General features: G+C 46.3%; 1 protein-coding gene across 3 annotated transcripts in view; it reads right to left on the bottom strand.

The window, feature by feature from the left end:
* LOC119515351 (adipocyte plasma membrane associated protein) overlaps positions 1-15,428 on the bottom strand; it is a 92,182-nt gene that overhangs the window by 13,401 nt on the left and 63,353 nt on the right. For 2 of the 3 annotated variants that reach the window (XM_037811204.1, XM_037811203.1), the window contains exons 2-3: positions 8,501-8,617; positions 826-941 (exon numbers count right to left, since the gene is read on the bottom strand). In XM_037811204.1, coding sequence (XP_037667132.1) covers positions 826-941; positions 8,501-8,617 — 233 coding nt within the window. Of the gene's footprint in view, positions 1-825; positions 942-5,499; positions 5,608-8,500; positions 8,618-15,428 lie in introns of those variants that run through there. The other variant, XM_037811205.1, reaches the window with a different exon arrangement.

The following is a 15,428-nucleotide window of genomic DNA, read 5'->3' as shown; positions in this document are numbered from 1 at the left end:
TGGGCCTTGTCAAACAGCAGGGACAGGGACAAGAAAGTAGCAGAACACACCTGGAGGAGGGGTATCTGCCGATCTCCCTGAAAAAGAAATCAGAACCCTGGACACAGGTCTATCCCCACCTCACAGACACATGCTGATATGTTGTATGAGGGATGTGTCGAAACAAGCTGTTCATAAATCCTGCACCATTTCAAGTTTGCAAACTTTTCATTAACGGTATTTTTTAATTCCGTTTTAACATTCAGAAAATGCCTTGCTCCAGATTGCTAGAGACTCAAGCAACAGAATTGGACCTGATTCTGGTTCTCCAGTTTAGGCAACTGTGAAGCAGATGGTCAGCCTTAACTATAACTACCAACATGAGCTTAAAACATAAAATAAAATTGTGGAACTAATAAGGACTACTCATCTTCATTTCAAAACTGAAATTTACACCAGGACAAATCGAGCTAAGAAACAATGTCGTCAAGTAATATCTACTGACTAACTCTGATAAATCAATTCATCACCAACGTCTGCATTTTCCTTTCATTTTAATGGGCCCAGCACTTTCAATAGTCGAGTGCTCCATGGAGATGAGCTCAGATTCACCCAGGCCTCCAAGGGCATTGCACCTGGAAGCAGCCACTCCCAGGAAGAGCCCACAGTCAGCTCCCGGGGATTGCTGGCTTGACCAGCAGTGTGCATGGGGCTAAGTAGGCGGCCCAGGCCCCACCTGGAGCTGGGGGCCCGCTGTGCCCAGTCCCTCCAAGTCCCTCTGTCATGGCAGTTGGCAGCCGTGAAGGCACCTCAGGGCCACACTCTGAAGGCCGGGCCTGTACTCACCCCCAATGTTGGCTATGGACTCGGGTCCAATTAGTTGATTTTCAAATAGCCTTTCCGCCTGCCGCAACTTCGTATTTGGTTGCAGAACACCAAGCATGAGAGGAGGTTCTTTGAAGCTGTAAAATAATGCAATTATAGGGATTTGTCTATAAAAACAAGATGAAGAAAATATTCACTGAGGACATACTGCACGCATAATTCCCTGCTCTCTGACAAAGAGGGCACATTCCAGTAAGATCCTTAGTTTCCAGAAATGCAAATGTTGAGGGAAAAAACTGTTCTAGGGCACCAGAGAAGATCACAGTACAAAATAAATATGAAAATAGGAATATGGCCTTTGTTGGATGATCAGCTCAGCGGCCACCTGTCAACCGCCTGCCACGTGGGAGTGCCTGGGGCCTCTGCCCACCCTCACTAACCCAGCCCCTCCTTTGCCATTGCCCAACGCCCATGGGTGTTTTAAGCCCACCCATCCTCTAACCTATAGAACCCTGGAGTTACTTTCCCAGCCATTAAGGTCCAGCCAAGACAGAAGGAAACAGTGTCTGTGTCTCAGCCCACGAGCACCCACCCACCTTCAGCTGCCAGTCTTGCTTCCTGCTTCCCACAGAAGACAGAAGAAATCAGGGAAGACCTTCTTCAGCAGGCCCCACGCCACCTGCCTGTCCCCATCCTCCTGCACGGCCCATCGGCCCCTCTCTATGCACAGTCTCTCCTGGGGGCAGTCCCTGCCCCTCACACATTCATTCTCCTCTCTCCATGAGTGGGTCCCATCCATGTGCAAAAGTGCTACATCTCCCAGTCCATCAGCAAATCCTGCTGACGATGCCTTCACAACCACTCCCCCCATCCTCTGCTCTTAGCACAGGGCCTCTGCTCCTCCCTTCTGCCCCACAGCCAGGGCTCAGCACAGCAGCCAGGGGGAGCCTCTGACAGGAAACCAGATCACGTAGTGTCTCTGCTCAGCACCCCGCAGGGCCAGGGCCCCATGACCTTGCCTCTCTTCTGCCAGCCCCCGGCTTGCTGCACTCCCTGAACATACTGCCCGTCTCCATCCAAAGCCCTGAGCGCTGGCGGCTCCCTCCCCTGGAGCACCCCCCCCATGGACCCTCACCCACATCTCTCCTTCTCAGTGGGGCCTATCCTGACCTCCCAAGTGCACATTCACCCCCAGCCCCACGCCCTTTGCCCTGCCCTGAATTTTCATAGTGAGTGGCACTTCACGTCCCATCTCACTGACTTCTGTTACGTTACTGTCTGTCTGTCTCCACTAGGTCTTACACTCCTCCGTGAGATGGGGAATCTGTTTCTGTGTTTTTCTCTGCTGTACCTCGAGCACCGGGCCCTCTAATTGCACCCAGAGGCTCCCAGGAACACCACTGAAGGAAGGAAGGAACAGGAAGGTCCTCCAATTCTCTCCCCCAGGCAGGCTCCTGGCCTCCCTGCCAGAGTGGGAGAACCAGGGGTTTGGGGGTGGTCCCGGGGCAAAGGACGGAAACCACTCTCGGCCCTGTCCATGCCCTCCCTTCCAGGCACAACACTTCACTGCCCAGCACCCCCTCTGAGTCGTTTACTCAGGACACAGCACAATCCCCCAGCTCGAGTCCCTCCCCTTCCCTCTTGGCCCAGCCCCCAGCTGTGGCCTCCCGCCTGCTCTTAGAAAAACACTCCTGGTTTAACTAAGGAGCTCTGTTCACACAGGGTGACCAGGGAGGCACTTCGAAAGCAGCCTGCACGCTCCAGTTAAAGAGCTCGGACTGTGGAGTCAGACCCGGCAGGGTGCAAAGCCTGACCTTGAGAAGGTCATCCTCCCACCTGCACCTGTCCTCCTCCCCACCTCAGAGGTCACTGGGTTCTGGGTTTAAACATAACCAAGTCCAGAAAGCCCCAGGACAGAGAGTGGCACCCAGGGGGTCCTCAGCCACCCCCCACCCTCTGGGGCCTCAGACTGGGCCTGATTCCTTCACACAGGAAGAACTCAAAAATATTGTTCAGTTAAACTAACCACACTCTAGGATGCACCATTCCTACCCACACTGATGCTGGCTGTACCCTCAGCAGGGAGACCAAGGAAACGCTCTGTAAGACAATGCAAAGGGCGTGCAGTAAAAGCCTCGGACCCTGCGGCAGCCAGGCTGCAGGAACTCCTGCTACAGCCGGTTGACGCCTGTCTGCTCTTAGTGGTGTCCTTGACTTTTAAAACACAAATGAAGGTCTTTATGTTCAGTCTGAACTTTTATCTTGTTCCTTCCCACAGCTTTGGCTGATCAGGACTCCTCTTTACTCTTCCTTCTGAGAGCAAACATAGTCAGTGTTCCTGCCAGCTCTGTCATCCATGAATGTGACGAGTGTGTCGCACACGCTCCACGTGGCCGGGACACGGCCACCCGTGCAGACCCTGACTCGGGCGTCAGCCCTTTCAGCCTTGCAGCCCAGAGTCATTCTGAAACAGAACCTGGCTTCTACTCGAAAGGAACAAAATGATTATTTTTCATAGACTATGAATGTGGCTAGTCGTTTTTTAAATTATCAGTAAAAGTAAATGTAAAAGTCAAAAAAATACAGTAGTGTTTTGAGAAACAGATTTTGTTGGTAGAGTTTTAAAGACCAACAGGAATAGTAATTCTACCTGCAGCTGAAAGTCGTTGCAGAACTGTCAGAAAACCACATTTTGCTACCAGGGTAAAACTGTAAAACTCAGATAATAAATACAAAATAGCCACAACCTTTATGGGTGGTCAGGGATGCAAAGAGTCAACAGAAGTGCAATAAACAACCCAGGGGGTCCACAGGCGCTTGCAGGGCAGGAAGAGACTGAGGGCACAGTGCCCCTGGCTGCCTGATCTCCCGCTGCAGGGAGAGATACGGCCCCTGTCCATCCGGGCATCCCAGGCGACGTCTGCAGCTGACACTCACGGAACCGATCCGCGCTTTCTTGCCCAGGGTCGAGCACAGCCACTCCACTCACATCTCAGCACACTATCAACAGGACCCTGAAGGCACCCTCAAACAGCGCTGAGCAAACCAGTCTGCCCATATACGCTGTGTCTCTGGCTTCCCTCTAAGCGTCCAAATAATGAAAGGAAAAGGAAGCTCCTCTGCATGGCAGGTCACCAGCAAAGCTCTGCAGTCGTCCTGCTGACCCTCTCTCTAAGCTTCACACTCAGAATCCACCCTGGAAGGGTTTCTGCCCCTCTCCTCTTGGTTCCCACCGGTCTCCTGGCCTGCCTGTTCCCCGGGATTTCTCAGATTCCTACCCATGTCTAAGCTCCCATGGTGAGGCCATCTGGCTCAAAGGCCCTTCGGTCAGCTGGATGCCCACTCCTGCCCGCCCATCTGGCCCGACGCCATACTTCCAGTGGACGGAGATGACAGAGGCGGAGCGGAAGCTGTGGCTCTTTTCTTCTGGTCCCAACTGCCCCCAAGAGTGGGTCTCTTCCGGGCTCTTTCTGCTCTGAACAAAGCTTTCAAGAAGCCCTCTCGGCTGCTGCCATTCGCATTTCTTCCCAAACTCAGCGCATTCCTCTTCTTAAGCTCTGTGCCATCTCTGGGCCCATCCTTCCACATTGGAGCAAGTCACTCACGGAGTCAGAGCCGCGGGAGGACTCTGTGGGCATGTGGGGCTCACTGGGTGCTCCCCTCTCCCTCCTCTTCAGCTCACCTGTGACTCCTCAGACAGAATCCACTTTTCAGAATCCCACACCTTTCTGGGGTCATGTTTCCTCTCAGTTTTTGATCAGGGACACAAATCTATCTTTCCTCTTAATTTTTCCACCACTCTTTGCACACATAAAATTCACTTTTCCATTATAGAAGTTGAAGTTTTTCGGTCATTTAAGCTCTATCCCTCCCTCTCCAACTCAAACTCCCTCCTCAGCTGCTCTCTCCCCTTTCCTCCTTCCATCTGCAGAAGGGCCCCCTCTTGTCCAAGGCTAACTCTGTAATCCAAGCCTTAGGTCCCCAGCTACATACACTGTTCCAATCATCCTGCCTTAGCCAACTAAACTATCCACAAAGGCCCTGGATTGGTTTCTATTTGGGGTGGGCCGAGCCCATCCTTCTACATGTTGAGGGGCTGAGAGATGACCCTCCCCCAACACGTCAAGGGAGCCCCAGGGGATGCTGACCCAGGCATTGCTGGGGCGTGCCTTGGCCCCTTCAGAAAGGTAACCTGGATGACCTTGGGGCTAGCACATGCAGAAAATGTGCCTAGGGACCCACTGAAACAGCAGGAATGACAGAGCTAGTAATCTTCACAACTGTCTACAGGCCCCAGGCTCCCAGACATTCTCAATCTTACATGCACTAATCATTTGTTTACTGCACCTCGTGTCCTGACTGATTCTGAATTCAATATAAAGTCAGTGCTTGTATACATGTGGCAATCTAGAGTCAGAAGCATGCCCTCCCTGTATCTTTGTATTCAGCTGGGTACACCCACCCTAGGCATCCTAGGGGACGAACACATTTTTATTGAATTGGATTCAATATAAAGCCTTAACTGTTATTTATAAAAAACCAACACATTATTCATTTGCATATGTTATATTTGCTCTTATAATTAGACATGGTCCTTGTCTGAATTTTTTATATTTTACATGGATTAACTCATTTAAAATGAGCTTCAGACAGCTTCACCTCCCTTGGCAGTATCAACGGGAAACGTGAACTTACTTAACCAGACTGCACAACCCTTTTGAAACCAGTTCTACATCCATGTCGTAAGTCATCATGACCAATAAAAGCCCATCGCGAGGTCGGGCAAGATGGCGGCATAGAGAGGAGTGGAAGCTAAGTAGTCCTCGTGGAACAACTACAAAAAACCAGAAACAACTAGTAAATAATCCAGAATAACTGCGGGGGGACAAACGAGACCATCCACTCATCATATACCAACCTGAATTGGGAGGAATGCCCGAGAACACAGCATAAAATCTGTAAGTAAAACCTGCGGAACCAGGTCGGAAGACCCCCTCCCCCATAGCCCGAGCTGCGGAGCCGCGTGGTGCCACAGAGAAGCTCTCTCCCAGCAAGCGAATACAGCTCAGCTGAGCTCCAACCGGGGTTTTAAGTAGCGAGTGTGAACTGCTCACTACAGGTACGCAGCCCCAAAAAACAGACAGAGGCTTTGGGTGATGACTGACCTTGGAGAGCCTTGGACTGGGCCTGAAGGGGACTATCTGTTTCTTTTTCGGCTCGTGGAGAAAGCCCCAGTCATTTTCAGTTTCCAGGGCTGTGAAGCGGAGAAGGGTGGAGACAGCACAAGCAGAAAGAGAGACCACTGAAATGCTAATAACCTCCACCTGGGGGGTCTGTCTTCTCTAGGAGGAAAGGGGTGGGGCCCTTTCCATTCAGGACCAGACCCCAGAGCCTGGGGGAACACGGCCATACCTCCTCATACCAGTCAAGAATTAGAGGCTAACAGGCATCATCTGCTGGGCAGAAAAGCACAGTGACCCGAAGCATCAAAGGGTGGAGCAATTTTCTAAGACCCACCCTCAGGTAAACCAGATACTGAATATTTCTTCTCTCTGGGACCTGAGCCTGTTCTGGTCTGAGAAAACCCGATTTGGATAACCAAGGAAACCATGCCTAGACAACAGAAAATTACAACCTACACTAAGAAAAACAAAGTTATGGCCCAGTCAAAGGAACAAACGTACACTTCAACTGAGATACAGGAATTTAAACAACTAATGCTAAATCAATTCAAAAAGTTTAGAGAAGATATTGCAAAAGAGATAGAGGCTGTAAAGGAAGAACTGGACATGTATACGGCAGAAATCAAAAGTTCAAAAAACCTACTAGTAGAATCTATGGAAATGAAAGGCACAACACAAGAGATGAAAGACACAATGGAAACATACAACAGCAGATCTCAAGAGGCAGAAGAAAACACTCAGGAACTGGAGAACAAAACACCTGAAAGCCTACACGCAAAGGAGCAGATGGAGAAAAGAATGAAAAAATATGAGCAACGTCTCCAGGAACTCAAGGATGAAACAAAGTACAATAATGTACGTATCATTGGTGTCCCAGAAGGAGAAGAGAAGGGAAAGGGGGCAGAAGCAATAATAGAGGAAATAATTAATGAAAATTTCCCATCTCTTATGAAAGACATAAAATTACAGATCCAAGAAGCGCAGCATACTCCAAACAGAAGAGATATGAAGGGGCCTACGCCAAGACACTTAATAATCAGATTATCAAATGTCAAAGATAAAGAGAGAATCCTGAAAGCAGCAAGAGAAAAGCGATCCATTACATACAAAGGAAGCTTAATAAGACTATGTGCGGATCTCTCAGCAGAAACCATGGAGGCAAGAAGGAAGTGGTGTGATATATTTAAGATACTGAAAGAGAAAAACCACCAACCAAGAATCCTGTATCCAGCAAAGCTGTCCTTCAAATATGAGGGAGAGCTCAAAATATTTTCTGACAAACAGACAATGAGAGACTTTGTGAACAAGACACCTGCCCTACAGGAAATACTAAAGGGAGCACTACAGGGTGATAGAAGACAGGAGTGCGTGGTTTGGAACACAATTTTGGGAGATGGTAGCACAACAATGCGAACTTGCTGCCCTCCCCCCTATGTGGGATCTGACTCCCAGGGGTGTAAATCTCCCTGGCAATGCAGAATATGACTCCCGGGGATGAATGTGGACCCGGCATCGTGGGACTGAGAATATCTTCTTGACCAAAAGGGGGATGCAAAATGAGACGAAATAGTTTCAGTGGCTGAGAGATTCCAAATGGAGTCAAGAGGTCACTCTGGTGGACATTCTTATGCACTATATAGATAACACCTTTTAGGTTTTAATGTATTGGAATAGCTAGAAGTAAATACCTGAAACTACCGAACTCCAACCCAGCAGTCTGGACTCCTGAAGACAATTATATAATAATGTAGATTACAAGGGGTGACAGTGTGGTTGTGAAGACCTTGTGGATCACACCCCCTTTATCTAGTGTATGGATGAGTAGAAAAATGGGGATAAAAACTAAAGGACAAATGGGGTGGGATGGGGGGATGATTTGGGTGTTCTTTTTTCACTTTTATTTTTTTATTCTTGTTCTGGTTCTTTCTGATGTAGGGAAAATGTTCAGAGATAGACTGTGGTGATGAACGCATAACTATGTTATCATACTGTGGACAGTGGATTGTATAACATGGATGATTGTATGGTGTGTGAATGTATTTCAATAAAACTGAATTTAATTAAAAAAAAAAAAAAAAGCCCATTGCATGAAGATAACTCATAAGCCCCAGGTGAGTACTATTCTTTTTTAAGTTGTACTTGACAGCATTGCTCATAGATCTCCACTGGTGAAAGGTAACTTAGGAAAAACAGAACACTGCAATCACAGGTTTGTAAAAAATCAGTTGCTGATAAAATTTGAACAAGGTAACAAAATCAACCTCTGAGTGTGAGTGCTTTTGACATTTCAAGTGAACTGAAGTTAAACTATCCCTAATACTTAAGCTTCTCTTCAGCTAGGACGTTCCTGACTTTTGGTTGTGGTTTGTATAGTCTCACTTCTGGAACAGTGGAGTGGACAACACCACGTGCGCATTCTGTATGGTGTCTAATCCAATGTGAGGACTCGGGCACCAGAGACTCCCCCCACCCAGAAGTCACCGCGGCTCCTGACACGCTGCCAAGAGGCTCACCTGAGTGGCTGTGGGTCGATGGGGGAGTCCAGCAGCAGCATGGCACCAAACAGGGGCACCGTGAGGGAAACAGCGAGCATCAGGAAGGTCACTCGGAAAACCCGGGCGCTGAAGGAGCTGCCAGAAACGAACACAGAGGCATTCAGTGGAGGCTGACACCATGACGAGCTCAGCTGTCTTCAGAGCCAGCTCTGACCCAGGACCCATGGAGCAAGACCTCTCACCCAGCTTCCCACAGCACGGTCCCCGACCTCAGGGGCCTGGGGTTAAAGATCATCACTGTGCACCACGCTTGGCAAACAGACCTTTGCTCTCAGAAAATCTTCCAGCTCTGGGAGACACTCTGACCGGATATAGTCCATATAGGATAATAGGCTACATCTTGAGTCTTCTAGCAGAGTTATAAAGAGAGCAAACTCCCAGAATTAATGAAAACAAAAAGTAATGGGAGAAAAACAACAACTAGATACCACTGCTCCCTGATTAGAATGGCTAAAATCCAAAACACTGACACCACCAAATGCCAGTGAAACCTGCAACTGTGTACTACCTTTTGTAGCAACTGAATTACTTTATAAAATTAGCTCTTATTTCTATTATATTCTTGATATATATATATGCATATATATACATATAGTAAAATAGTCAAAACTTAAATGAACTGTAACCCAAAAATGTGCTAATCTTTGATGAAGCCAGAATACTTCTCTATCTAAAATATAAACAGCCTCACTGAGCTTTTGTACAGTCTTGAGATCTGTAACCTTTTGAAGTCGCCAGAAGCAAAAACCTGTAACTACTTAAGGCACTGAGCTGTAACCCGGATGCCCGGATGCTCTGATAATAATGCTTTATTGTGTGTCTGTACAAACCTTATCTGTAAATGAAGACAGGTGACTGGTCCTGCCAGTAAACCCCTATCTTGTCTTAATGTCTGTTTACCTTTGAAGTAGCAAATACCTGTAAATGTTGTAAGGCTCTGAACTGTAACCCAGATGCTCGTATGTTTGGATAATGATATCTCACATTATAACTGATGACAAGCTCTGCCAAGGCTCACCTATCTCTCAGGTTATGTAACTGGACACTAACAGGACAATTCGTGACTGGCCCTGCTTGCAGCCTCTTATCTTATGTTACAATCCTGAAGCCTGGTCCCTTGCACGTAGCTCCCTAATAATTTATAAAGAAGTAACATGAGTCAGCCCAGAATTAACCACCTTGCTCACTACCCTAAGCCTGCCTGCCTCTGTTTGAATACTATAAAACTCTCCAAGTTTCTGCACCTCGGGGAGACAGAGCTGAGTTTTAGCCTCCTGGTCTCGTTGGGCTGCACACCACAAGTAAAGCTCCTCTCTCTCTGAAATCCCAGTGTCTTGGGATCAGTCATTGAGCGCATAGGGCAGCAAATCTGCATTTTTGTCCAGTATCAACCGGTGACCCATGGGATGGATGGTCCGTAAGGAGTGTGACTGCCCAAGGATCTGGGGCCCCAGCTAGATGGGCGAGCAGAGCAATAGAGTCTTTGTGGCCACCTAGACCAGTTAGCCTAGAGACCAAGCTGAGTTTATCCCATCCAGTTGGCATTCCAGGCTCACTGGCACTTCAACACTTCAAAGGGAGAAACAGTTCCAAGACCAGAGATCAGATTGGGTAAGTTATCAAGGCAGAGGCAAACCAGGAGGAAAGAAAATGGGTTAGAGTCCCTTAGACCCGATTTGAGGCCAAGGTCCTGCCTCCAGACGGTTCCCCTTGCTCTAAGCACTATACCTTATAAAAGAGGGTTGGAGACCCCTAAATAGGGATGAGCCCCCTAACAATAAGCCTTTGAGTCCCTGAGCATATAAGTGCACCTTGTATTATATATAGATGCATATGTGGTATACTGGTTTATGATTAAGTGTAAAAATTGGTAGTCAGTGATACTTAGTGTTAATATTAGCTATTATTAATAAGCCTGTACTAGAAGATTATGACATGGGGAATACTAACATTATTCCTAAACATAGCCCATTTGTCTGCACTCTAAGGAATTGGGATGAATTTGCCTACGTGTCCATGAAAAAGCAGAGAATGATTCCTTACTGTAACACTGCTTGGGCTGGCCATGTGTTAGAAGCAGAAGGGAAATGGTGTGAAAATGGAACACTGGATAAGGATATTTTACTGCACTGAGAACTGTTCTGTAAAGGGAAGAAGAAATGGGATGAATTAATGTATGTTGAATCTTTTACTTTTGCCTTTCCCAACAAGCTGTACAATGAGGAAATGGTACTATCTTACCTGAGATGTCAGTTAAAAACTCAAACAGAAGTGAAAACCGTCCTCCCTGATTCTAAACCAGAGGACCCAACAGACCCTGTATTAACCTTCATCCACTCCTCTGCCTCCCCCTTACAACCAAGGAGCCGGATAATCGGGAGGGGAGGGAGGGAATGCCTCTTTCTCCCCTCCACCCCTTTCTCCCCGTTTTCCTCCACTCCACTTCCTTCCCCTCCTTCACCATGCCCTCAACCCCATACTTTCTCCTTTGACTCTGTATACCCCCTTACCCGAATTAAAGAAATCAGAACTGGAAAGAGAAATGGTCTCTTCCTCACGTACCCAGCAGGGTACTCAATTTGGCCAGGGCGACTCTCTAAAACCAGCAGCAGAGCCACCGGAAAAGCTTCCTCCCTCTGATGAGTACCAGCAGGAAAAGATGAACAAGGGAGACTGAGGGAATCTGCATATGCACAGACCCCCCTTTCCACCTCGGATTTGTACAGTTGGAAAAATAGCAATCCTCTCTATAGAGAAAATCCCAGGAAAATGGAAAGTCTAACCTCTTCTGTATTTTCAGCCTACAATCCCAACTTGGATATATACAAGCTTTATTAAATAGACAGGAGAAGGAAGAAGGATGAAAATAGAAAAAGCAAATCAGGAAGCAGATAGAATACGAGGTGAACTGCCCGGTAATCCAGCACATGCTGGAGCACATTTGGCTGTACCAGTAACAGACCCAGGGTGGGGTCCAAATGATGGTGGAGACTGAGCCAAATTGGAACATTATAGACGGTATTAAAGTAGGCATATGAAATGGAGTTCCTAGACCCAGAAATTTGCAAAAAGTTCAACAATACAAAGGCCTACAGAAAACATCTTCAGCCTTCCTAGAAAGAATCTATGATACTTACAGACAAAATGCACTGACATAGACCCGGAAAGCCCAGAAAATGCTAGAAACATAAATATGACTTTTATTTCCTGGTATAAGGAAGAAAGTACAAAAATTTAGACGAGGAACTAGGGTGACCTATTTATAGATGGGTGGAAATCACTTTTAAGATCTATAATAACAAAGATCAAGTCAATGAGAATCAATAGCTCAAGAAATGATCAGCACTAGAGGACCAAAGCATGGAAAGACAAGCAGCCCTCACGGGAGCAAGGATCAACTCATGACAAATAAGACCTTCAAACTATGAAAAGGTAAGCACTTTGAGCCCAATTCAAGGACCAGGGAAGTCTCTAGAAAGCTGGAGACCAACAAGTGTGTGTACTGCAAAGAAAAAGGGCATTGGAAGAGGGACTGCCCCAGTTTCCCTCGAGGGAAGACTCGGAGGGACAGGGAGACTCAAATTCCAGATGCCCCCATGATGACAAGACAGAGACTAGGAATGAAGAGGCTGGGGGCTCCACTAGAGGGAACCTCACTCCTCTCCATCTCCCACCCGAGCCTCGAGTGACCATGTCGATAGAAGCTACATATTCAGTGTTAAAACAAAAGACCTAATGCTATTTATAACCAATTAGTCACTATAATGGGAGTATCTAGTAAAAGCACATGGAAGCCCTTCTTACAACCACTGGATTGTTTAATTGGAACGAAAAATGTAAAAACTCAGTTTCACGTATGTGTCCGAATGTCCAGTCCCCTTGTTAGGAAGAGACTTATTAACTAAACTCAATGCACTAGCAGTACGGGCAGTTGCCATCTGGGATGAGGTGGAAGTGGACCTTGTTCCTCTGCCACAGATACTTTTCCTGCTTCTCCACCCCAGCCAGTGGTACATACAAAGACACCTATTACAACTGATGAAATCTTAGCCTGGATGAAATTATGGACAAGACGGAGGATTAGGAGAGACCGAACAAACCTCTCCTCCTTGAGGAACACCAGATAAAGAACAGAAAGTGCCCGAGAAGAGTGGTTCCAGAGTTCCACCAGCTAGGCAGGGACCTCTCCACCCATAGCGACCGTGTGCTTGGAGAAACTGAGAGGCTGTGTTCGGATGAGTGAAGCTGTGTTTGGGTGAGTGTTCGGCCCAGAACACCAATGGGGAAAGGGCAGCCGGAGCTGAAGACAAGCGCACTGGGGAGTGACCTTCCACACGCTGCACACCCTCCTCAGTACCTGGCGTGAGTGATAACCATTCACAGACCTGCGGCCAGGAACCCCTGTGCCAGGAACTAGCTGTTGTAGCAGGCAAAAGATCACAGAAGGGGGTAGCTTTCCACATACCATGCAGCCATCTTTGCAGCTGGCTTGGAAGTCACCCCTTGGCAGGGCCATGGCCAAGAGGTCCCTTAAGGGAATTCGGAATTTGGCAGGCTTGTGATGGCATCTGCTCTTCCTCCACAGAAGCAAATGGTGTGCACAGCATAGAGGCAGGAGTGCCGCACAGAAGTGCCAGGAACCCTCCCCCAATCTCAGGGACCTGTGGGCGCTCCCAGAGAGGGACTGCGGGGCATCTGAACAGGAGGGGGAGACACACAACTCTGTAGCCCAAGAGTACTCCACTCACAGCCCCGGGAAAGGCTGGGATCACTATGTCCTGAAGCGGCTTCCCTGCCAAACTGCATAGGGCATGCCCCCCCCCACAGGGCTGGCAGTCCCCACTGCAAACAGAAAATAGGTGCACTGATTGGACTTCCACATGGTTTGGACCCCCACTGAGTGCATGGACAAAGTTGGGGAGAACTGGCTTGAGGGTAAGAAGTGGCTCAGGAGTGCCATCTGCAGATAGGTCAGGAAAAGTGCATGCATCCAAGCTGTAAGTCTGTCAAATTATAGATAAGTGCTCAAATAAGCCAGTATACTCTAAAAGAACCCTATCAAGATAAGCAAATGCTAAGAGGCCAAAAACAACAGAAAATTATAAAGCATAAGAAGAAACCGGAAGATATGGATAATCCAAAACACCCAAATTTAAAAGCCAGAGGAGACACAGAATTTGGAGCAATTAATCAAAGAACTACTCACAAATATCAATATCATGGCTCAGGATATAAAAGATATGAAGAAGACCCTACAACAGCATAAAGAAGAATTTGCAAGGGTAAATTTTAAAAATAGCGGATTTTATGGAAACAAAAGGTTCCATTGCCCAAGTTAAAAAGATTCTTGAGACACATAAGACCAGATTTGAAGAGACAGAGGAAAAAATTAGCAAAGTTGAAGATAGTGTGAAAGTAAAAGCATAAAAGAATGAATGGTGAAAAAAATCTAAAAATTTGAAGTAGATCTCAGGGAAATGAAGGACAATATGAAGCACACAAATATAAGAATCATCGGTGTTCCAAAAGGGGAAGAGAAGAGTAAAGGGCTGGGAAGACTATTCAAACCCACATTGTTGGGGAAAACTTCCCAACTGTTCTAAATGACATAAATATGCAAATCATAACACCCAACAAACTCCAAATAGAATAAATCCTAATAAACCCACTCCAAGACACATTCTGATCAGATTATCAAATGCTGAAGAGGAGAAAGTTTTGAAAGCAGTAAGAGAGAAGCAATTTACCACATACAAGGGAAACAACGTACGAATAAGTAGTGACTGCTCAGCAGCCACCATGGAGATGAGAAGGCAGTGGTATGACATAATCAAAATTCTGAAAGAGAAAAATTGCCAGCCAACAATTCTTTATCCAGCAAAGCTCTCCTTCAAAATTGAAAGAGAGCTTAATATTTTCAAAGACAAACAAATGCTGACAGAATTTGCTAAGAATAGACCTGCCCTACAAGAAACACTAAAGGGAGCTCTACTGGCTGAGATAAAAAAGAAAGAGAGATCTGGAGAAGGGCACAGAACTGAAGAGTTTTAGTAAGGGTACATTAAAGGGAATAAAAAGAAAGAGGAAAAAATACATCTGACAAATAAAAACCAAAGGATAAGACGGCTGATTCAAGAACTGCCTTCACAGTAAAAACATTAAATGTGAATGGATTAAACTCCCCAATTAAAAGATATAGATTGGCAGAATGGATTCAAAATATGAACCATCAATATGTTGCTTACAAGAGACTCATCTTATACCCAGAGACACAAAGAAAATGAAAGTGTAAGGATGGAAAAAATATTCCATGCAAGCTACAGCCAAAAGAAAGCAGGTGTAGCAATATTAATCTCAGATAAAATAGACTTTAAATGCAAAGATGTCATAAGCGATGAACAAGGACACTATATACTAATAAAAGGGACAAGTCAACAAGAAAAAGTAACAGTCATAAATATTTATGCACCCAATCAAGATGCTCCAAAGTACATGAGACAAACATTGGCAAAACAGAAGGGAGCTGTAGATGTTTCCACAATAATTGTGGGAGATTTTAATATACCACTCTCTCCTATAGATAAATGAACAAGACAGAGGACCAATAAGGAAATTGAGAACCTAAACAATGTGATAAATGAATTAGACTTAAGAGGCATACACAGAGCAAAACACTCCCAAAAAACAGGATACACATGGAACATTCTCCAGGATGGATCATACGCTGAAGCATAAAACAAGCCTCAATAACTTTAAAAAGATTGAAATTATTCAAAGCACATTCTATGGTCACAAGGAATACAACTAGAAGTTAATACAAAAATCTACAACATTCACAAATCTGGAGGTTAAACAACACACTACGAAACAATCAGTGGGTTAAAGA

Source organism: Choloepus didactylus, chromosome 19 (assembly GCF_015220235.1).
Source record: "Choloepus didactylus isolate mChoDid1 chromosome 19, mChoDid1.pri, whole genome shotgun sequence".
NCBI classification, from domain to species: domain Eukaryota; kingdom Metazoa; phylum Chordata; class Mammalia; order Pilosa; family Megalonychidae; genus Choloepus; species Choloepus didactylus.
This window is presented reverse-complemented; position numbering and strand designations above follow the sequence as displayed.